Below are 24,417 nucleotides of genomic sequence, written 5' to 3'. Positions count from 1 at the left end.
TGTGATTATTATTAATTACCCATATTAAACAAAATAAGGAACAAATCGATAATTAAAAAGCTTTTAATAATTTTAAAGTGCAAATACAATATAAAATTACTATACTATACTTCATTTATTCATCTTTAAACAGGGAAAAAAATTGTTTTGATGTTTAAATGGCAGAAAATATATGCCCTGCGGGTTTCAAACCGAAGATGATACAATATAATGAAAAGTGGCTTCATTAACCTTTTGTGAAGCAATATGCGGAACAATCACGTCACGAGCTTCACGCACACACTTCACTCTGAAATCCGCGTTTGTTTATTTTATTAAATCACACAATATCAATTTTGTGTCGAAATCTATCCCGCGCTCCTAACAAGCTGACAGGTGATTACGGCCGTACAGCTGATTATCGCATAATGAATCTATTCCAGGTGACTTGAAATAAATCCTATGGACTATCATTTTATGTCTTACGGTGCTTTGGATGGATCCAGTCACCATCTGCTTTCACTATATGGAAAAGAGCAGTTCAAAAATTCTGATAAACTTTTGAGGTTCCAAAAAAAAGGGAAATTATTTTGGAGCAACAATAACTACTTGAGATGACTATCCCTTTAAGATAAAAATAAAACAAGAGAGCAAACAAAAAGGAGCAAATTGAGCTTGAAGCAAATGAAAGACAACATAAAAGAGCTTTAACACCGTTGCAGTCGCATGTCAGTGGGCGAAGTAGGTTTTTCTCATTTACACACAGCTCAGACACCCCATCTCAGGAAGACCGAAATACAGAGGATAATAAAAGAAGCAAACAATAAAAGATGAAATTTATGTTTACCTCGGGGACTCCCAGTCTACGACACGCAGCAATGAAGTTTTCTACATTGAGGCGGCACTTGGCAGCACTCAGCTTTGGCTGAACAGATAGAAATATTGCACGTACATTCATTAGAAAGCAATTCAAGAACAGCCTGCTAGTAATCCAGCTGATCCGGGATCAGCTTTCTTCAAATATGGATAAATAAGGATTACACATAAAGATCCAGGCATAGTGCTTGTTTTATGAGACAGTAGATTACGTTTTGGCCAATAATGAAAACAAGATCTAAGCGTTAGCTCACCACCGCCGGAGAGGGGATGTGGATGATTGACACAGAACGAGGTCGCACGTGATTGGCCAGCTGGCAGAGAACTGTGCCATTGGACAGCGCCTCTCCCAGATCCTCAGCCAGAGAGATCTTCAGACGCGACTCCAGAGTCTAGCAGACAGACAAGGTAAAAGTGAGACTACTGAGATGAATCAAAGAAAAAGCTTTTCAAAATAAAATCTCCAGAGGGAATTTTCTTGGAAGATGCATATCACTTTTTCAAAACGCCGGAGATCAAATCAGAACGCTTCACTTATGGAACAGCTGAATGTTGTTGCAGAAAACTTTTTTTGCCAAAAAAGTAAACTATTTAAAGTATTATGGGACGCTCATAGTGACCTGAAAATGCAGCTATTGGTAAAATGTATTTCTTTACTTTGCGCAGCTGCAGGATGTCCGTTCTCTCCTCTCGAGGAGATCTGAGCGTGGAGCGGGATTCGCTGCGGCCAGACTCCGCCAAACTGTTTCCTGATCCTGAGACAAAATATATTATTGACCGAACCAAGAAAATAGAGTCTTACATTCATCTATGTGTGTGTGTGTGTGTGTGTGTGTGTGTGTGTGTGTGTGTGTGTGTGTGTGTGTACCCGTCTTGACGTTGCAGCGTGAAGAAGTGCGGAATAAGAAGCTGTTGGGTTTGGGAGCAGATCCTGTAGGAGAACAGGGCTTCACAGAGGACGCATCTGAAACATGACACAAACATGATTTATTAAATACTCAAGTTACATTCATTAAGGTACATACGATGATGTCAATAAAACAACAATTTAATCAATATATTGTGTCTACATTGGTCCCTCAGCGGAGCTTGGTTTCTCAGTAGGATGTTTTCCGTTTCCTGAGTTTGGGTTCATTTGCTCTTATTTAGTTAACACCCTTAATATTTCATTATATTATCATTGTCTTCAGCAGAGATGCTTTTAGCTGAATGTAGCTTGTTTCATAATTGATCAGCTTTACAGAGTCACCGACGTGAACCAACACTGAACTGACTTGAGCAGAATAATTCCATTATTGTATTGTTAGAGCTACTTTAAAGCAGAATTTGCATTCGTAAATAAAGTTAGCATCACAGATTCTGTTATTTTCCTGTTTATTACCGTAAAGCTGTATTAAAAAACATTGTATACTTTTATAAAACTACATTAGATTACTCACAACAACAAACAACAGCAATAAAACCCCTGTCAAAAAGTGTTAATCACTTCTGGTACAGCACTGCCATCTGGTGGTCACTGTGCTTTTGAAAGGCTCTGAAAATGTCATTAAGGACTCCTGGGGATCATGTTTTTGGCACAGTCTCTTCAAGACCAGCGGTTCTCAAACAGGGGCCGGCTCCCACTAAAGGGGCACTAAAATCACAACTCATACTTTTAAGCTAAATGAATCACTGAAAAGTATTACATAAATGAATTTTGTCTACATCTACAAGTGAGATCCCTGAATGACTTATTTTAAATATATAATTTTATTTAATAATTAATTAATATTTAAATTAATAATAAATTATTTTACTTTTTATTATTATTATTATATAATATTTATTGGACTGCCAATAAATTGAACTACATTTTTTGCATTAATTTTGCATCCAAGTCGGATCTACAAAAAAAAAATGTATCTTAAATGCAATTTTTTATTTGTACTGTCTATTAATAAATTGATGTAAGCTAAAAACAACTGAAAGATCTTATATATATTTACGGTACCTGTGCGACTGATGGAGCGTTGTAAAGACCCCGAATGTGAGGATGGAGAGACCTGATCTACACTCTAACAGGAAGAGAGAGGGATGAGTTAAAAGGAAGAAGTACTAAACTCTCATGTATAATTAAACACTTTAGTATTTCTAAAAGAATGAGGAGGAGGTAGAGAGTAAATGTGAAGCGCTCACTGCACATCTCTGCTTCAGTCCGTTGGGTGGAGAGTTGCTGTCAGAATCACCACTAGAGGGACACAGAGATCAACAATGAGCTGTAAAAAAATACTACAAAAGCCTGTTAGTAGTGCTAGTAACACTAGGTTAGTTCATTTTAAATAAGGTACAGAGTATCTGTTAGATCTTCCACCGCATCTTATAATCTGGTTCCCCCGAGCATCTCAAGTTCAGGTTTTTGTCTTTTCTTTGTTAAAGAGAGTCGGATTGCCACAACAGAACGTTAACAAGCACGCATACGAACGCATACGCAGGCCACTCTTACCCCGAAACACTTCCTGTTCCTCCGTGCTTCGTCGTCGTCGTCGCCAAGTTACTTCCTGTTTTTACAGTGATCTTCTGCAAACTTTAAAGACATCAAACACTTATTAGTCAGTAGCCTCCAAATACAGAAGAAAAGCACGTAAGACTTTGTTCTCTCACACACGCAGGCATTCTGGGAGAGGCCCTGTGATGTTTTCCTTCTGGCTATGCTTTCAGTGTTTCAAGACTCTAAATGCACTTTAAGACAGTAACGAAGAAAAGGCACGTGGCAGCAGGTAACAGTGGTTTCCTTTACAAGCACGATGCCTTTGATGACCAAGTATCAGAAAGGAAATAAAAGAGGCCAGATTCTTCATTATTTAAGTTAGTTAGTTCTGTTGCTTTTGAGGCCTGACAGTGTTTTCTGAGATTCGTTCAATCCCGTCAGCCACTCACGTGCTGGCTCGGTCTCTCTGCTGCTGGGCTCTCTCTCTCTCCTGCCAGATGAGAAGGTTTCCAGGTCTCCTTCTCTCCTCTAAAGTGGGACTGGATGGTGAGCCGGAATCAGAACCGTCTCCGATCACAAATATCCTGAAAGACAGTGAGAGGGATTTATGTCTTTATTTATTTCGGTCTCGAATGGTTTTTCTCAAGAAGCTTCACTAAAAATGTTACAACTGAACTTAATTGTGGCGCTTTATTAAGTCACCACCACTACGCAAGGGTGTTGTGGGTGGATACTGAAGGGTTTTGTGTGGTTGTAGTCAAAGCTGTGCAGTTTCTAGGGTGTTCTGGGTGATTACTTACTGACTCAAGCCAAAGGTGTCTCATTTTCTGCTCCCTAAATACAAGTCAACTGATGTCTGAGGGATTTTTGGTTCTTTTTAAATCACCCACCTTATGTCTGATTGCTTAAATACGTAATAATACACCTAAACACAACAAGCCATATGATTTGAGGTATCGCTTACAGTTAGGAGTTCAAAATACACACATACACACACACACACACACACGTGCCTTTTGTCTATTGTGGTGGGGACTTGCACCTGAATACAGACAGACTCAGAGGCAAAGAAGCTAATGAATTACACAGAATTAAGTTTTTTGAAAGGCTAAAAATGCTGTAAGTTTGCTGTAAGGGGCAGGTTTAGGGCTGTGGAATATACAGTACAGTATAAAAACTATTACGCCTATGGAGAGTCCCCACAACACACACACAAGGCACCATACACTTGATGACTTTGTTAATGGATATAGAAAAACCTTACACACACACACACACATATACATACATATATATATATATATATATATATATATATATATATATATATATATATATATATATATACACACACACACACACACACACACACACACACACACACATAAATTAGAATAGTGATGCTGCTGGAATGTTCCCATTTTACAGGTCACTCAAACTTAGCTCACAGCACAGATGGAGTTTCTGTGTGAAGCATTTACTATGAACCAAGTCACTCCAAGACTCTGAAAACACTGAATCATGAGATGCGTTCTTTGCTCTGTAACATGCAGTTCATACATTTAACTAAGGTGCAGCTTTTGCAATGTAAAAAATCATGATTTTGACATCCTTCATTTGGCTGCTGATATACCACAGAACAACGCAGATGAGTTTACTGAGTAACTGACAGTAATATACTCAGTTACACTAAAACTGTGGGAGGAAACTTGCTGTTGACTTTTCCCAGCACTGCCTCACAGACTGACCTTGGGCAATCAAAGTGGAGGAGGGATCCAGTACACTCTAATTAAGAGACTGTTTTTCACAGCAACTGTTTGAGCATGCATTAAAATCAACGGAAGGATGTCACCGTGGCCTTCAAATCACACAGGAAGAGGAGAAACGGGTAATTGTATTTCTTACTGTCTGCTGCTTTCTTTTACCTCTGTTTTTCTCTATAAATGAACAACTCTGCACATCTTCTCCAACTTGGAGCACCTTCGGTTCGTTGACTTTTCCGGCCCGCTGCCGTGAGACGGTACAATGTTTTCCCCTCCTCCGTTCATCAAGCTCATCCACACATTGCGTACTGTAGCTCGAGAACTGATCCTTACCAGCTGTATTCAAATGCATTCAAATTCGGACGCTCTTTGTTATGTCCTCGTACTCCGAGTTTATCCTGCATTGTCAAATTTGAATACGAGCATGTCTACATGACTGATGTTTCTCCGTGGCCAACAGTGAGAACAAATCTATGATGAAATATATTCATTCCGCACTTTCACTTCAGAAAAATGCCATCTGCCTGACAGATTGTTAAAATATCTGATCCAGAATTCCAGATCAAGCCCAAACTATTGGCAACGTCTGTAAAAGAAAGCTGTCTGAAATATCTGATCCACATCAAGCAGAAACTAAGAGTGTCTAACACAAGGTACGGTGTAAGCTAACCTGATACCGCTATCAGTCACCTAATAGGCTGGTCGGATAAGCTAGAATGGGGCTCTTTTGTATGTGAGGACCCTTCAGAGACATTTTCCATTTTAATAATAATGGCGGGTTTTGTAAGCAGATGTACAAATGCTCATAAGCCCTCCTCACCTGCTGCCTGTAGATTCAGGGCTCTGGGATGCTGTGCTGCTGGTACTTTCACTCTTTTCCTGTCATGAAGAGAGAGGAGATCATTTAGATTTGACATTACATCACTATCATTTTTATATTTCGACTTCTACGCTAACATTTAAGTTTGGGGTGAGTAAGCGGTTTATTTTTTTAGTAATGACAAATGCTAAATGAAATGAATGCTGTTCTTTTGAACTTTCTTCTTGAGCTGCAAATGAGCAAATGGGAAGGATTTCTGAAGGACCGTGTGATACTGAAGGCTGGAGTAAAAAGTGCATGTGCCTGACAATGTATTTCAAATGTACAAGTGGAGGGTTAGTTAACTTAAAGGTGCACATTAACCCCCCTACTTCCACGTTTTGACCCTAAAGGAATCGCTAAAGTGCTATTTAGCATAGCGACGGCCCTGAAATCACACTCTTTCAGTTGTGCAGTTAATCACAGATGACAAACATGCCGTCACAAAAATGTGGTATTTCTACAAACAATGCAGGTTTTTATCAGTTTAAATACAACCTGACTGCGGTTGGTACCCTGATGTACTCAATACATACCCTGAACTAAAATGTAAAAATATCTAAAAATAAAAAAGATAAAAATCTCTCTTTAGCGCCGTGTATGCAAATAGCTACCAGGAACCTGTCTCAGAGACTTTTCATTTCCTCAAAAACTGACTTTAACTCATTGCTTACTTTTCATTCTCTCAGTAATCATTTGATCCATTAAAAAGTCAAGCAGTCTTATCTATATTAACCTGCTCGGGGGGTCAGATTAGTAAGCGCTGCATGTAGCTGTCAGTATAGATCTTCAACTTTCAAGACCACTGGAGCATCTGCCAGCACGATACAGGGTACTATTTGGAAAAGGCCCTGAGCAGATGTGTAATGTCCAGCATACCGCAGTGAGTCCTCCTCACCTGTGGAGGGTGACACCTCTCCTCTTCTTCCTCTGTTACACTGTTGTCTATAAAATCCACATGCTCCAGGTCTCCATTCACTACACAAAAGACCAAGAGTTTGAGAAGCGTTTTATCACAGACGACCAAGTTTAGCCATGTAGATTTAGAGCAGACCCTTACTATCCACAACAGCATTTGAAGGCCCAGTGATTTCTACATGATATACAGCTATGTTTACAGGAAAGAGAAAAACCTGTTGTTTTATTTCCACAATTTTACTTCAGAAAAGGTCGAAAAAATCCCATTTTATTTAGTTTCTGTTATTTGAATTCTTTTTAAAGTGTCCTTTCTTTACCACAACAATTCTTCATATATCCAGGTTTTCCATAACTGTAAGCGTCCTGATTCGTAAGCATTGTTAAGTGGGTGAATTCAAATAAGAAACATTTTTAGCCGTTTTATATCCTGTTTAGTAAAATTCAGTATGTCATCCTTTCGGGTCTTTAGCTTCCTGGTTCAGAACCACTGATCAAGAGAGCCCATTAACATTACCTTTGGGTGTATCTAACAATATATTTCTCTCCTCTTCCTCCTGAAAGTTTGTGTGTTCGCGGGAAATGTCGGTCAATCGCAGCGAGCGTTCCGAAAAATCATCGGCAGACTAAAACAAATCAAAACAGACGCAGCTTTTTACATCATCTAATAAAATGACAATTAGCCGCCAGTGAACTAATGCTCGAATCCCCAGCTCTTTATACCTCATTTCCTGACCATCTCTTGCTGCCGCTGTCCACGCTGTTAAAGCCAGAATCCAGGCCACCATACTGCCCGGGAAACAGGTCCTGATCCAGACTGAAGAGACCACACACATGAAGAGAAGCATGAGCATACGTTTCACTGACAGAGGCCATTAAAACCTTTCAACACCGTAAGGCCTCTCGTCCTTGACGATCCCTCACCAGCTGTTGAAGGCGGTGGGCCGCAGAGCTTTCTCAAACTGGTCCTGAGTCCTTTTGCAGGCCTCCATGTTCAGATATTTAAAGATGTGGAACTTTCCTTTGGAGCAGATCTGGGCGGGGGGCATTTGGAGGGGGTTGTTGTCAAGAATGATGCTTTGGAGGTGCCGGAGATGACGGTAGCACACAGGCACGTGCGATATGCGGTTACAAGACACATCCAGACGGACAAGCGGCAACTCTGACAGCTCTGAGATGAGAGGAGGGTCAAATAGATGAGATAATCTACGATATACATGATAAAGAAAGTGACATCTGCCAACAAATGTATGCCGCAACTCTAAACATTACTCCCCAGAATTATATTTGCAATGACTTTTAACCAGTAAAGTGTTTTCATGGTCATAAATGTGTGCTGATCTGATTAACCACGAGTGTAGTTCACGACCTTAACCATCATCGTGACAGGAAGCGTGCAAATACAATAAAGTAAATGAAAAAGACTACTGTTGAAATAACATCTTGATCGCTGTAGTATTGCACGGTAACACAGTATCAGAAAATATGATTAAGACACTGACCTTCTGGTAAAGTTGCAAGCTGATTTCTTCTCAGATTTAAGTCCCTTAAACATTCTAATTGGCCGAGCTCAACAGGAAGTGACTGCAGCTCATTACAGCTCACATCCTGATGGAGAAACATGTTTTAGAACATTACTGCTTTCACTGCATTTTAATCAAATAAATGTAGCCTCGATGAACGTAAGAGATTTCACATCGCAGACAGCTGTCAGAAATGTACAGACATTAATAACTGTTTGTGTGACTGATTGTGGTTTAACTACGTGAACTAAACTACAAATAAAAAAATAACATCTAACATCTAAAACCATACTAACATACAACAAAACACACCTCTAACATATCATGAAACTTGTGAGAACATTTGATATGTTCATATAAATTGCAAAAGCTTATATGAAAACCTGGAAGAGTAATTCACTGTGGGTCCCCTAAAATTTCCTGTGGGTTTTTAAGAGCTTTTTCTTTTAACAAGGTTCCATTACAGTCACTCATACAGAATTTTGATGAAATCATGAACTGAAAAAACCCATTAGAAAAAAACCCATAGTTCTTCTTTGTGTCGAGGGAGGATTAGGATTTAGCAGATCAGGTGATATCATCACCTCCAAAAACACATCTTAAGGACCTACAATTACGTAAGTGGACTTTGGGCGATTACTGCCTTTTTGAACGATTGCGTTCAACCATAATTGTAATTGCGATTAGAAATACGGTTAATTGTTCGGCACTACTTTAAAATGAAGATGAGTTCAGCTCTACGTACCAGTTGTCTCAGGTGTAGGAGTGTGAGTATGGAGGCCGGTATGACTGATAACTTGTTGTTGCTGACAATGAGCACCCGTAGGAGAGGGAGCTGACATACTGACGGCGGTAGACTGGACAGCTGGTTACGACTGCACCGCACGAACAGAAAGAGACAGAATTCAATTGGTGCATTCTAACACCAGAACAAGAGACTGAATGGCAGATTTACTGTAAATACAAACATGCTGAAATTTCACTCGGGGAGTGAGTATTTTGTGTACATTACCATTCAAAAAGGGTGGTTTTTCACTCATCCAGGTCAAAATACAGTAAAATACAATTTTCTATTTGAATATAGTTTAAAGTATTACTCATTCTTGTGATGGTAAAGCTACATTTTTAAGCATTTTTATGGTTTTTCAGCTTTGATAAATACAAACATAATTAATTTTTTTTCATTTAGATGTTTTTTTGTTACATTATTAATGTCTCTTTAATGCACAGTGGCTGAATGAAATATTAATATCTTTTATTAAAAACTTACTGACCCCCAGATTTCTTTTATCTAAGGTACTCAGATGAGTGCCTGACGTGTCTTGCTCTGGTTCAGGTAATCTGATGTGAATGTGTGTGTTTTACCTGAGGTTGAGGTAGGTGAGGGCTTGCAGCTGGCACAGGCTGGGCGTGAGGGATCGCACACAGTTGTGGTACAGGCTGAGCGTCTCTAAGGAGACAAACTGACACACCTCCTCTGGCACCTCACAGAGCCGGTTCTTTGACAGGTCTGCAAGAGAGAACCACCAGTCACAGTTAGCACACAATAAATAACGACCATGCACAGACGCACACACACATATATATGTGCAGAGTTCTGGCGTTAATATCTAGATGGAGCAGTCCAGTTTAAGTTATATGTGCAGCAGCAGCATTTCTTACATGCTCACAGCATGGATGCATTGTGCATCCTAAGAAAAAACAAGGGAATCAACATATTTTAAGATCAGTTAGTGAAAGTTTTGAGAAATTGAAACGGCTTCTAAAATTTTAATTTAGTTCAGGACTAGGCTTAAATGAATTAAAAAAATAAATAAATAAATAAATATAAATATATTTATTAATTTTTTTAGATAATAGTTTAGTTACAGTAAAGAAATGAGTATTACATTTATAGTCAGGAAATTTATAAAAATGATGGTCGTAACAATACAGCAAACATATACATTTTGGTAATTAATGTATAATGCAATATAATGGGCCATAAAAACAATGCATTCTAATTATATCTTGTAAATAATTATAAGTTGTTATATTAACTATATATTAAATTGTACAATGCATCGCAAGGTGCATTCCAAGCCACAATTGATGTATTAGAACTACTTTTATAACGGATAGTATATAAAGGCTTCAGGTAAAGCATTACCTAAATTTGTGCAATACAACACAGGCATGTACATGACAGGTTTCGTGAGACCAAAACCAAAATGGACAAACCTAGAGTGGAGATGATCTTGCCGATTACGACACTTCCTTTGTGTTTACATTGTTAGAATCACAATCAATGGCAAGAGTCAGACTATAGATGCACCCTAAGCAACAGACACGCATCTATTGTCCAGTTAGTGTATACATTCAAACACATTGTTTATGCCGTGCATGGTTTTTGTGAGCCAGGGACAGGAAACGCGTAAAACGGTCATGATGTTTCCCAAAGCGAACAAAGACTTTTTATAGGATATCAGATTTTGTCCAAGTCCATTTTTGACAGCAACTGAGGATGTGAGCTTTTTGTCCCAATATAGCTCAAACTTTTCCAATTCCCTTCCATATTTTCATTCCAGACAGAAGTTGCTCTCTCCAGATAATGGTGAAACACACACTCCCTCTGTGGCGCTGGTCGTAGGGTCAGGATGTATTTCTGGAGAGGGCAGGATTTTAATTACAGGGCCAAGGAAGCTTAGAACAGGGTGTGTGAATGTGAGCCTAAGTCCATGTGACTAGAGAGACAAACCAGAGCAAAACACAGACAAAAGTGCTAAACGAGGCTTAGCGTGTAATGTTTTCAACGTACATTAGTGTCATATGCGCAAGTACAATGCACTTTTAGGCCTTTCGGATCTACTTCTCCACACTTAGTTTTGACTAATATCCCTCTCGATGATCTTAAGTCCAAATTTACTTTCACACTGTGAGAACAATAGCTTGTGGAAGTGTGTGTGTTTTTTTTCTCCTCTTCCCTGCACTGTCCAATTGTCCGATCTGCTCTCCTTCTCCAGATCTTTTGTTCAGCTGTTTTATTTGGCAAGGAAGCATTTCCCGCCTCTCTGTTCCCAATGGGAACTAAAGATTCCCAGGGGCAGCCCACATTTCCCACAATCCCCTGCACTGCTTTGCACTCGCACCAGCCTAACATGGTAGAAAATGAGCGAAATGCCAGGAGACCCACATCGTGCAGAAAGATGATATGTATGAGTGTGAATAATGCTGAGACAATTATGCAACTTTTTATCAATAACTCAATAACAGCTCTCCCTAACAGTAACAACAATTTAGTATTAATCTTTAAACAACACAATGTTAGTTTTGGTTTTTTTTTTGGTTTTTTTATTCGAAGGGGTTAATAATTACTGTTATATTTAATTTTACGTAACATCTATACTTCGGTAATATACATTTTAGAACTTCTATCATTATTATGAAACATCAGTTTAGTACAGATACTTTTTGTAGCAATTTTTTTCTATAAATAAAAAAATATTTTGCAAGAATGGGAACAGTTTCTTTATTGGGATGCTTTTTCATTAGTGAGATTCAGTTCTAGCCATGTTTACTTTGTGTTCCTGGAAATAGTCTCCTAGACGTATCACATTCTCCCGAGGGGCTCACAATCACCTCCTGCGTGATGTCTCCAGCTGTGCCCGAGCTCAATGACACTATGAATGATTATTATGGCACGATAAAAGTCACCAGCTAATAAGCAGGACAGTATTTCAATTATGTCCTGAAGGTCTCACTCTAAATATCTTCTGTGTGTGTGTGTGTGTGAGAGATGGAGAAACTTCTTCAGACTGGCAGTTGGTCTACTGATCCCCTTCCCTCTCTCTGAGGAATCTGAGCGTTCTTCTGCCTGCTAGCGTCTCTTCAGTGTAACTAAAGCTGGTTTTGCATCTGCTGTGTGTGAGAGAGTGTTAATCAGCATGCACACACACACACACACACACACACACACACACACACACACTCGCTCACACACACACACACACACACTCACACTCCTCTCCACACCCTGCGCTCCTTCTTTAGCCCTACAAGGAGATTTAGACAGATTAGCCTGCTGGATAACAACAGACTCCCTTACAGTTCATTTCAGACAAACATTTACACAAAAACAACACAAACAACCCCTAATTATACCTTAAACTCCACAGAAGCTTTATGTAACATTTTTATAACCACATGACTACTTCTTCGGCAGGTTATGAAGTGTGTTAGTTGAAAGGCTCAGAGATGTTTCTCTGGTACCTGCTGCCAGGAGCTCTAGTCATCCCTGAGATTACCTGAAACATGACGCTGTGCTTGTGTCAACACAACACACTGACTAGACCTGATTTGTCAGGCACTGACTCACTTTTATCTCAACAAAACATTTTTTTTTTTGCCTCATTTGTATTTATCATCAATGTCTGTCCTGTCGTAAAGGAGAAGTGCATTGTTTCTGTAGCATCTTCCAATAGTCTCATGCATTGGTTGAACAAACAAGTGGTCCCATCCCAAACTCACACCAATATAAATGGTAATGTATCTGAACAATCTGAAACAATGCGTATGCAAAGCGGTAGTCACATTCATCACTGTCAGTCATTTAAATAGAAATATTTGTGATTGGGGATTTCATGTGAGGGCAAAAGTTTCCCCATCCAGATTTTGCAGCAGGTTTAAGTTGGTCATGTGAATCTGACACATCCATAAAGCAGTAAAGCAATAGCTTTTATCATCACTTGATTACCTTTACAGTATATGACTTCAAACTGAAATGCAAAATATTCAGGCTGCTCTTGTCGATACAACAAATGTGAAAGGCTACTGTCAAGCTCTGAAATGGCAAAACAATAAAAAAAAAATCCCAAAAGTGTGCACTGTATTATAAGGCTGCTGAAGCAATATTATATTTCTTTGTTGGCCCAAAAACTGAAAATAAAGTTATTATTCACTTAAAATCCTTCCCTCTGTATAGCTCTCATTAGAATCATGTCAGATGACATCAATAATCTCATGACATATTTCAACACAATGTTTTTAATTAACCCAAGACTGAATTGCATTTGATAGTTACAGAGATGGTGTATATTTTAATAAACCTTGACTAGTTACTATAAGAAAGGCTTCAGAAGGCTTTAAAGTGGTGCCAAAGATTATTTTCTTTTTGCTTTATATGTAGACAATTTCCTTTGTGTTTCCTTTCCATGGAAAATTGTTCATACAGAAAATACAAGGTTTTTTTTAATAACAATGTTTTTTAGTGAATTAAAAAGGAAAAAGTTCACCCCCACTAAAGAAACGACATCTTATTTCTTCTTTTCCTCTGAAGAAGGAACAACAATAAACCTTGCCATGACTTGACTTGAGATGGGGGCAGAGAAAAATGAGAGAAAGAAAGGAGTGGGGGAGCCTGAGAGGGGAGAGGAGGGCGAATCTTGAAAGGGGCGAGTGAATGAGCAACAGCGGCATGACAATAGCTGTGAAAGCATGAATACCGGCCTGAGCCGAGGGGGTGACGGAACAAAAACACACGGGCCAGAATGACTCAACACATTCAAGCACAGCACTACTGGAGGCAAAACCTAACATTGTGTGTGTGTGTGTGTGTGTGTGTGTGTGTGTGTGTGTGTGTGGTGTGTGTGAGTGTCTGGCCAGGCACACGAGTGCTATTCAAGTACATCAGTAAATTTACCGTCAGAAAAAAAGCTGATTGTTTGACCTCACCAGCACTTTAGAGAGCACTTTGGAGTGCACTGACCAAATCGATCAAAACACAAGTGTGCCACATCCTTTTCATTATTCCTTGCTGCACTATAAAATGGAGGTTTATTTTAGACCTCAGTCTCCAACAGCCTCTAATATATCAGTAATGCAATCATATACAGCTCAAACACCATAATCCAACAGGACAGGCCAGATTTACACAAGCTTTTAGCAAATGTCAAGGTCCAATTGTTAATTTCATAACAACGGTATAAAGGCCAGTCTGAGTTACTTCGAGCATTAGCAAGTTTCTGTTTGAGAGAACCCTTTTCAAACTAGATTTCGGTTCTGAGGAAAATGTGAGTGGTAGCAAAGCAAAGCTGTTATTCATCCACTCGCATTTTAACAGATTCAGTTAACAATTCTTTAAACACTTTTGAGGAAGCGCCAAGTAGCGAATGCTAACTATTCATTATAACCTACAATGCATTGTTCATATGTAACGCATAAAAAAGTAACGGTTCCTAGTTCATTTTAAGATTTGATATTTTTAACATTTTTTTATATTTTTTTTCTTTTGTGGCAGTCAGTCTTGTCTCATCAAATTTAATTCAGTTTCAATGAAATTGCTTGACTATGTTTTTTGAAACTCACGGTTCGCATCATACTACGGATTTTGAGTCACGGATAGGACTCAAAATCTGCTTTTCATTTATTACTAAAAAGCTTATTTTAAGGATTTCTATACCCCGGCAGGAACTACTAGCTTAACTACTAAAGTCAGTAATACAACAAGAACAATTGTGCAGATTACAAGCACAGATGAACAGCCCTACAACATAAAAAAAGACTGGTTTGTACAGATCACGGATCATCTACGATTCGCTGCACCCCTAGTATCTACAGAATAAAGGCAATTACGCTGGTTTACTACGTGAATAAATAAATGATGAGTTTTCATATGCCTTCAAGCCTTTAACTGTCTGCCAAGCAATAAACAAAATATGTCAGAAAACTAAAAGCATACTTGCCACAAAACGTGCAAACATGAGTTTGATACTCAGATTTATTCAAATCTGAACTACAAGCAACAGTATGTTTGTGATGGGTTTTTGCAGACGCATGGTTAGGGACTGACAATCTCGTCTATGTGAAGCTTTGCCAATGACAACAGTAAAACCCCCACCGATGTTAATCACTCCACTTATGGGTCTATGAAACCGTACAGTCAACAACGCTGTCTTCAAACGCTCTGAATGAACAGAGGGGTCTGTGTGCATCCTGTTTAATCCACGGTCAACGGCCCGGCACTTAGACTACAGTGTTATCTTTGTCTTTAAACGTCGATGAGGGCCACAAAAGGTCAAGCTGATGGATTTAACCAACCAAACATTTAAGGGGCCCCCCCGAGTTACACCACGCAACTCCACCAGTGCAAGCTTTTGTGTTCAAATACAAACACACCTCGATTACCTTCCAGCCTAAATATTTCTCAGTTTTATTAAAATCTCAATTAAACACCAACATGCTTACAGCTGTTTAACAGACACCTTCTAAAGTGACAAGAAGTAAAACAACCACAAAGATAGTTCATCCGCAGCCACACGGGGTTAGGTTTCTTACTTTAGAGCTCAATAAGTAAGTCGACAGTTATCAGGTTCTCTGCAAAAGAGACCGCCAGCGCTCAAGTTACCAGCCTATCTCATTTATATTGAGATAGTGATGTATGAACCACACAGAGGACACGCAGAAAACGTCAGCGCTGATCATCCGTCTCAACTATGGTTATTAATACAAACAAATGAATAATAAAAAAAATTCTCTCTATGTACTGTGTGAAGTTAAAATTCATTTACATTACTTAAAATTAGGCCTAAAGCTAGAACCAAATGAAATAAAACTGATGAAATTATGTATATTTAGTAGTAAAAGTGCTATAAATAAAATAAAATATTTTACTGAAATACGCATTTAAAAGAGGAACACTTATAAAAGCACATTACAAAATTACTAAAATGTAACTAAAAGCTGAACATATAACCTCAAATTGAAAATATTCATAAACAATAAATTTATAAATAAATAGTACTAAAACAACTCTGCTGATGCTTGAGATGAAATACGAGACACGAGAAACTACTGTAAAATATCACATCTAGTATTTCTAGTGGTTTAAATTTGATCAAATTATGTGAAAAGTGTGAAAAATACTAAGCAATTGCGTGTTGTATGATGCATAAAAGGTCAGCCATTTTACCAGTCACCAGTGGTCAGAACTGCCATTACTTTATGAATAAAATTAAGAAAACTATTAGGTGCATTTTATTACTTTTAGTAATGTCAAAAGAGATTAAATAAATTTGTATTTCTTGTTCCCTTTTTAGACTCGGTGTGTAAACTCACATGAAGTATTTACTCATCTTGCACATGCCATCCTGACATTATACAGCGGTGTGTGTGTGTGTGTGTGTGTGTACCAGCATCTATGCAAATATTCCAAGCTGGCAGGCAAAGTTGTAGTGGAAAAAAATCTTTGTATCAACAGCAAACTCAAGGATCTGTTGCTATACCCCATAAACATGACTAACGTATAACAGCGCAGTGCTTTATTGGGCGGGTTTGTGAAGGTGGAAGCATGTCTCATGGTGTAATCAGATTATGTGTTGTTCAGGGCCCTTGATCTCATTGCTGTGGAGGAGGTTCAGCGGTGACTCAAGACGCTTGAAGCCTCGGCTCTGTACAGCAGGAGCTCGTATCCGTTACACAAGAAACCAGACAGTGTGGTGAAATGCATCTCACACAACCAAGAAGAGGTTAGCGGATGGGTTACCATAACAACCAAACCATCATACGTCTAAACAAACACAATGGACTCGATTAGCGATCATGTATTTGCTTATTAATCACTCTCAGAAAGGCAGTAACTTTTAAAAAGGTACGCTTTTGAATCGTATTCAGCATTCATATTGGAACATTAAAAGTACACATTAGTATTATAGTTTACCTAAAAGCAGGTATAAGTGTGTCACTTTTGGAAAGCTACCTCCCAGTGACAGCTTTTGTACCTTTATTTTTTCAGAGAGTGAATAAATGCATAACACAATATAAATATTGCGAAGCAATGCATGAAGCATAGCTCAAGCGAAAGTCACTTTCAAACCAATCAGCTTTCTGTAGATCTACACTCATGTCCACCAAGGCGACTTAAATCTGCACGGGGAAATTTTTCACTCTCGATAAATTTTTAGATTGATTGGGTTCCTGCTGAAATGACTGGATTGCCAAATGACGGTAAATGATACACCTCAGAAAGTGAGCCATCATGGTAGACCATCAAACTGACTTAAAAGTGAGACCCAACGTAGAGTCTGCAGAATCCTTCTCCTTAACAATTACTAGTTTTTACTCTAAGCACAACAAAATCACCACAACAGTACATATTACAGCTGTGTGATATGACAATATATTGGATGGAGAAAATAAAAAGTCTATTGTTTTATATTATATTATATTATGCCACCGCGGTGATGAGGCATTAAATGGGGGGTGAACCAGGTGAAGAATGACCGCCCAGGACAAAAAGATGGACTACATCTGTAACGTGGACATGTTTTTTAAGCACCGCAGTTTTAAAACAACCCATTTTAAGCCGTTGAAACACAAACATGATTACATAAACACATTATGCATTTGTCAGAAACCCCCGTTTTTGAAAGTATCCTCATAAACACAGTCATTTAAGAGTAAATAGCTGAAATAGAAAACGTACGTACTTCAACAGTATTTTGGGTCCGGACATCAGTCTTAAAGGGGAAGCTGTCCAATATTCGTCCCGTCTGAAGTTCAACCAAACAACAGTGAGAACAAATCTCACCACTTTTGATTAAATCACTCTGGTAACTTTAATACGAAATATGTACTGGTATTTTATTAAAGTGTATTGTCAGTCCACCATAAGAGATATAGGCCATGCTTACAATGTTTGACACTATTAATAATGTGTATTTGTGCTAAAATAGACTGGATATATATAAATCATGAACACCCTTCTAGCAACCACCCAAAACAATGTAGCAAATGCCCAGCAGCACTGCAGACTTCACTCAGAACACCTTAGCAACCGCACGGCAACTCCCTGGCAAACAAACCTCCTCGCATTATTGAGTTCTGCACAGCTTTGGCCAAACTCGCTAAAAACAATCAACTAGCACTAACTGTCAGTGTGATAATCCTCAATGTTCTCTCTCTCTAGATAATCTACACCAGAGGTCTGAAGTGGTCTAGTTCGCTCGCTCTCAACCAAACATTCACCAAGCTCTCAAGCACACACACACACACACACACAAACACAGTAATCACCCCCGGAGCCTCTCTAAAGCCTAATGGGAGATGGCGATTCTGCCATCTGGACATGCTTCACGTTACATAACTTATCAGGAGCCGGTGTTCATCAAACAGTTGAATCTCAATCAGATTTGAACTTTCGCATCCTATCAAGTATTCTTATGTGGAAAGGGGAGGAGCTGATACACTGAGACACCATATGAACTGTGCGTGTTCATTAAATACACAGCCATGTGTGCAGCGAGGTATCACCCCACGTCTGTGTGGAGCTGATGTTGGCTCAGAATGCGTACGAGTGAACGAAGCATGACATATAGAGAACATTCAGCAAACATTTACACCTGCACGGTTTCTCATTTTTCCCAACAGTTGCATTACCAGCAATACACAAAAGCATAGAGCAGGATCAAATCAAGTTGAAGTAAGTACTGTGTAAAATGGGTTCATTTTGTTCATTAATATGTTGCTTTGTAATCGTTAGCTATGGATATCAGCAAAGAAATATACATATATTTGGGTAAATTAAATTAAATTAATGTTTTTTTAATATATATACACACACACATAAAAAAAAAAATTCTCAGCCCTAAAACAAACATGCAAATGCCAGCCATCACGACACAACTAATCCAGAAAACTGCAAAGAAGTTAAAAGTGTCACTTCCTGCTTTCTGAGTATGCAATGGTCTCTGCTGCAGAAAGATTGATAATAACACAGCATCTGTGAGATTTCGTTCTTATTTTTCACTATAATGGATATCCGTTATAAAAAAGAAGCCATATAGCAATTAGAAGTGGAGGGTTTCTAGCTGTGCTCCTCTCTTGAGATTTGAGACCTTCTGACCATCTGTTGTGCTTTAAAAGCGTGAGTGAAAGGAGAGGAAGAGGAAGAGAGAGAAAAAGAGGGAGGGAGTAAAGCCCAGAGTTTGTCGCTGAGGAGAAGCAGAAGTTGAAGTCAAGGAGCCCACATCCGGTGGCTGTGTATAGTGGAAATGCAACTGCAAGGGGAAACAAAACAACACTGTGCAGCAGACTGCGTGTTGACTATCACACAGCTGGTGGTGCAGTCACACTCCAGTTATCACTCATGGACAATTATATGCATTTTTCACACACACACACACACACATATATATATACACACTTCAGACCTAACCATGACCACTCGCATACACACATACACACTCCAACAGCTGGCACTTAAAGGAACCACACACACTCTTTACAAAACACAGCTGGCGAACACTCAAAACATAACACACACACACACACACAACTTTTTCCTAGCAGAGCTGAATTCATAATACGTCCTTTGTCTCTGAATCTGAGAGGCTCATTTGCATAGGGCATCATTGGTGATTCACAAGGTTGACCACATCTTAACAGGAAATACTTATATATATATAAAAAAAAAAGACTCTCTGAACGACCTATAAAACACAAGGCATTGTCTCAAAACAGAGCGAGCTACCTACCTATACAGCATTTCTTTAAACATTAAACAGATAAAAAGATGCTGCGAAATTTCTTGCCAACAACAAATGTGAGATGATTTTGCTGATTTGTTGCATAACCCACACGAATAAGTCACATGCATTAACTCTGCCATGAGATGGTCATTGTGTCGCTGTGTGCGTACACGGGATCCGGTGTTTGCCTGACAGGGAAAGGCCGTCAGTGTCATTTTTACTTCCTTGTTGTCAGTTTAACACGAACGTGTGGGTGTGAATCCTTCAAACTCTTTGAGATCTAAAAAGTGAAGCATGACAACATCGAAAAGTGCATAATAGCGTGATAGCAATTAAGGTACATTTTCAAAAATGGAAGAACCCCAACCCCCCTGAGCAGATCTGTCGGCAAGACTGGGATAAAAAAAAAAAAAGTGATAGAACACTGTGGGACAAATCGTGCATTTCTGTCTAAATTTGTTCAGTCAAATCAAGTCATAGTTTCCGTTGATCATCTGCTCCCATTCTGTCATCATCTACCCAACCTCACATCTCTCCAAACTCTGCATGACCCACGGAGCACAAAAGAAGATAGTTTTAGATATAACAGAATAAAATCAAAAGAGCCCAAGTGTACCTCAGCACTAAATGATCTTAATGCCTGTACAGTGTCTTTTGGGTGATCTGTCTCTTTAATTTCCCCCATTTGCAGCAAGATTGAGAACTATAAATGATAATTTCATTAGCATCCACAACAAACAGATAACAACGTTCAGTTTATTACAAATGTCCGCTGCAGGTATGTCATCTATCTGCTTCCTTAATGTAAAAGCTCTTCAAAGTCAGGGGTTGGACAATGTTTTTAATCCTTCTTCTGCCTAAAAACTGATTACACTGATATTGTTCTTCTGGACCGTTATCATTATAGAAGTGCGGACGTCTGTATTCTCACTGAATTAGAATTAACTGGGCAGTGAGCCTGAGCAGCTTCCATAAAAACATGAATCAAAACACACGAATCATGACTATTTACCTACGAACACAAAAACTAGATTCATTTTTATTACAGAGCATCAAGGCATTTCTATTGAACGTTATTTACTTTAAGGAGCTTGATTTCTGACAATGACTGAACAAATAGGCCGCCCAATCACAGGCAAAACTGCAACACAGATAGTCAAATGAAACTCTGAACGTATGCCAGAAAACTGGACCGTTATTAGTCTAACATCCAGACAGTCCAGACCTTCACTGCCACAGACTGCCTACAGGCTAATGTCGGACAGGAAACATTACTGATGGGGGGGGGGGATAACAGATCAATGGAAATAAGCCATGAGGGGAGTATCTTGTAAAATATAATCTAGGCCATCTCCAGAAAACCCTTTGAAAGCATCCAACCGACACCAAATTTAAAACCTTCTTTGATGACCTGGATAAATGGGAATCTTCACCCGACCAAGAAAGGAAAGAGATAAAAACCAAGAGTACTAACAGGAATGGGAAAAGCAAAGGGCAGAGAGAGAAGCCTGCCTCAGACAATGGAGGAGGGGTCTCGCCGAATGGGACTCCGGTTGGGGGGAAAGAGGAGGGTCCCTATTTCGGGAATATCACGACAATGGGAGCAGCCCACAAGCCCGTTTTATCAGAAAAAGGCCTCCCTCCCCTCTTTCTCTCAGCTGCTGTGAGGCTTAGTTGTGGTATGGAGTGTGTGTCCCTCTGAATGAAACGCTGTGTTACGGGCTACATGACGTTCATGCCCCAGGCATGGTCACAAGAAGGAGCTGGATGGAAACAAATGTTTTCATCTAACGCACACACAAAAATACATTGACTCTAATCTCTCTCTGTGCCCATGTCCTGAGAACATTCTCTTCTCAGAGTTGCTTCTAAGGTGGTCCTTTTGTTTTCATACGCTCTTATCTTAAGCTTTCCCTGCATCCATCTTCCAGCACCTCTTTCAAATAACCGCATTTATTCCACCTCTCCGATGAAAACAAACTCAATCTGGGACGACATCTCACCCTAAAGTGCTGAGGTACAGTATAGGTTGTGTTATCGTTGTAGGGTGAAGTCAACAGCGGCTATATTATTAATCTGGTTATGAGTGTAGGGGCCTTGGTGGATTGATGAGCCTGAGCTTTAGATCCGGACCTCCAGCAAGACTGAACCCCTGACCTTCCTGAAGTTAGTCCATATTGGAAAGTGAGCTTCAGTAGAGAATGGGACTAGATGTGTGTACAGACTGAAAAGAGCAAAACAACAAACCAAGGCTCATCAATCCTTGCCTCCTTAAGTCTCCTAGCCAAAAGACACTATCATCTTCCACCTACCTTCGAGCACACTTAAAATACACACTGAAACTGCAACCAGCAATATGTGAGCAACACCTAGTAATCATTCTCTACCTGATGGTAGGTGTGTCTGGGGAACATAATTATTATGGAATGATATGCTTGGATCTATGAATCTATGCTTGGATTTCTAGCATTTTTAAATGCCAGTTTTATTGAATTGTTCCACACCCTCGGACGGATCCCAAACTGGCGCTTGGATTTTCGGGAGTCAGGCGTACAGTACGGTTGTCAAGGAAACATGGTTATCCATGCAGAAAATTGATGTGAGAAACCTCTACAGAAAAATACGAGACTAGACATTCGAAAACATCTAGGGGTTTAACATACTAAGCTATGGAGTAGAAAACTCAAATTTGAGAATATTCTTTGAATTTCTCAATAAATCTTCTTTATTGACAACAATGTCACCAAATATTCAAGATCATGAGAGAAAAAGTTAAAACTACAGTATAGATAAACTGAATGTTTGTTATTTTTTCCAATTACTATTTAAACCAACATTTAATATAATTCAAGCATATTTTTTGTTTAAAAAAACCCCCAACATCATTGGATTATTCCTAAATGCACATGTAATCAGTATATTCAGAATAAACTACCACATGTGCATTGAATTAAGCTGGAGATGCTCATTCTTGATATTTATCACGCTGCATTTCTTTTAAACGAACTATAACAATTTTCATCCGCGTCCTTAACAATGGCATACCAGAATCACGTAGGCCTTTTCCTCGCTCCAAAAAAATGTGTCTTGTTCAGCAGTTTTCCAACAACTGTCTTTTTCCAACATCACACATTATGAACTCAGTTTGGACAGGTGCAGATTAAAAAAAAAGTATGTTCAGTTACAGTGAATACACTCTAATTACACAAAAACCTGAATAATACAGCCATTTCCCAGTTTGCCAATCTGACTAAGCTTAACCGGAATAAGACAATCCTAATAATACATTTAAACGGTGACTACGTAACCAGTATGCGAATATCAGAAATGCAGGTGGTTTTAGTACTGTTTAGTATCATTTATAAATTGTATTCCAGCAGAGACCATTTCTAACTTGTCAATAACACCAGCTGTCGGTAACAAGTTACAAAAAGCGGTACAAGAACTGAAATTACAGTAAATGCCACTAACATTGTGCTAGTTCAGTCTAAATAACCGGCCAATGCACTGCAACGTCTCTATTAGACTGCAGACCATGTGCGTGTGGGGGTTTATATGGCTCAAAGACAAACTGCTTTATACCCACTTTGTATAAGAGGAGCAGATGGTCATATTAGCGCTGCTGGCGAGATGGATCTCAATACCAATGAGTGCGCCCTCCAAAGAGCTGACTACAACAATATCGTTTTATATCGCCAGTTCCGCGGGGTTTTCACTGCGCTCGGATCAAACGGTGAAGTTTACAGTGGGTCTGTGGTAAGATGGCTCAGCCCCAGAGCGCTCTCCACCTCAACAACAGGAAGAGAAGCCCAGCGCAGATGTCTTCAATCTTTAAAGCAAGCACACCAGCCTCAAACCCAACAACCTGACTTTAAAAAACACGCCGGGCCGAGGCCGGGGCGATCATGGAGTTCTTTAAAACCGAAAGCGAAGACTAAAACGAACTTATCAGACGATCCGCTTCCTGCAAAAGATCGCTAAAGTGAAAGATCCGCTTTTTCTGGGGCGGTGATGAGGGTGGTGGTGGTGGTGCACCCCTGCAGAAGGGGCGCAGGTGAAGAAGAAGACACTCAAACAAAGGACATTAAACGCACTGATACATTTCCTCCCGTGGCCGCTTTCTTTAAGCCTTACCTGCGTGCGTAATGTCGGACAGGTCATAGTTCTTGGCGGTGCGGGGGAACTCTTTGAGTTTGCGGTTGGAGAGGATGAGCGCTCCGCTGGACGCAGCCTCTTCCAGCGCCTTCTCCACGCTCCTGCTGGCCGCTACGGTCGCCGGCAGCTGCGCTCCATCCCCAGCAGCCATCAAACGCTAAATGTGACCCAAAGCTTACTCTTTACAACGACAATCGGCCCTCTTAAACCTCCATCTCACACGAGGCCGGTCTGGTAACGGCACACCCCAGAAAAGTAAGTTTCCGTACTCCAAAAGTGATGTAAAATCCAGCGATTGAGCAAAGTTGAGCGGCGAGTTGACAGTCCTTGCGCCGCGGCGAGCAGAGAACGGGAGGGGGCGGAGCTTGCGGATTGAGCA

The 24,417-nt window shown here is 39.6% G+C and overlaps 1 protein-coding gene across 2 annotated transcripts in view; it reads right to left on the bottom strand.

Annotated features, from left to right (window-relative positions):
* The window catches only part of lrch4 (leucine-rich repeats and calponin homology (CH) domain containing 4), a 31,900-nt gene extending 7,483 nt beyond the window's left edge, over window positions 1-24,417 (bottom strand). Inside the window, exons 1-17 of one of the 2 annotated variants that reach the window (XM_043243097.1) lie at window positions 24,018-24,417; window positions 9,748-9,892; window positions 9,128-9,257; window positions 8,362-8,467; window positions 7,784-8,030; window positions 7,583-7,676; window positions 7,377-7,485; window positions 6,843-6,922; window positions 5,906-5,964; window positions 3,772-3,906; window positions 3,338-3,418; window positions 3,031-3,082; window positions 2,846-2,909; window positions 1,724-1,819; window positions 1,513-1,610; window positions 1,110-1,247; window positions 827-904 (exon numbers count right to left, since the gene is read on the bottom strand). In XM_043243097.1, coding sequence (XP_043099032.1) covers window positions 827-904; window positions 1,110-1,247; window positions 1,513-1,610; window positions 1,724-1,819; window positions 2,846-2,909; window positions 3,031-3,082; window positions 3,338-3,418; window positions 3,772-3,906; window positions 5,906-5,964; window positions 6,843-6,922; window positions 7,377-7,485; window positions 7,583-7,676; window positions 7,784-8,030; window positions 8,362-8,467; window positions 9,128-9,257; window positions 9,748-9,892; window positions 24,018-24,189 — 1,884 coding nt within the window. In that variant the 5' untranslated portion in view covers window positions 24,190-24,417. The remainder of the gene's footprint in view (window positions 1-826; window positions 905-1,109; window positions 1,248-1,512; window positions 1,611-1,723; window positions 1,820-2,845; window positions 2,910-3,030; window positions 3,083-3,337; window positions 3,419-3,771; window positions 3,907-5,905; window positions 5,965-6,842; window positions 6,923-7,376; window positions 7,486-7,582; window positions 7,677-7,783; window positions 8,031-8,361; window positions 8,468-9,127; window positions 9,258-9,747; window positions 9,893-24,017) is intronic. The other variant, XM_043243098.1, reaches the window with a different exon arrangement.

This window comes from Puntigrus tetrazona, chromosome 7 (genome assembly GCF_018831695.1).
Source record: "Puntigrus tetrazona isolate hp1 chromosome 7, ASM1883169v1, whole genome shotgun sequence".
Taxonomy (NCBI): domain Eukaryota; kingdom Metazoa; phylum Chordata; class Actinopteri; order Cypriniformes; family Cyprinidae; genus Puntigrus; species Puntigrus tetrazona.
This window is presented reverse-complemented; position numbering and strand designations above follow the sequence as displayed.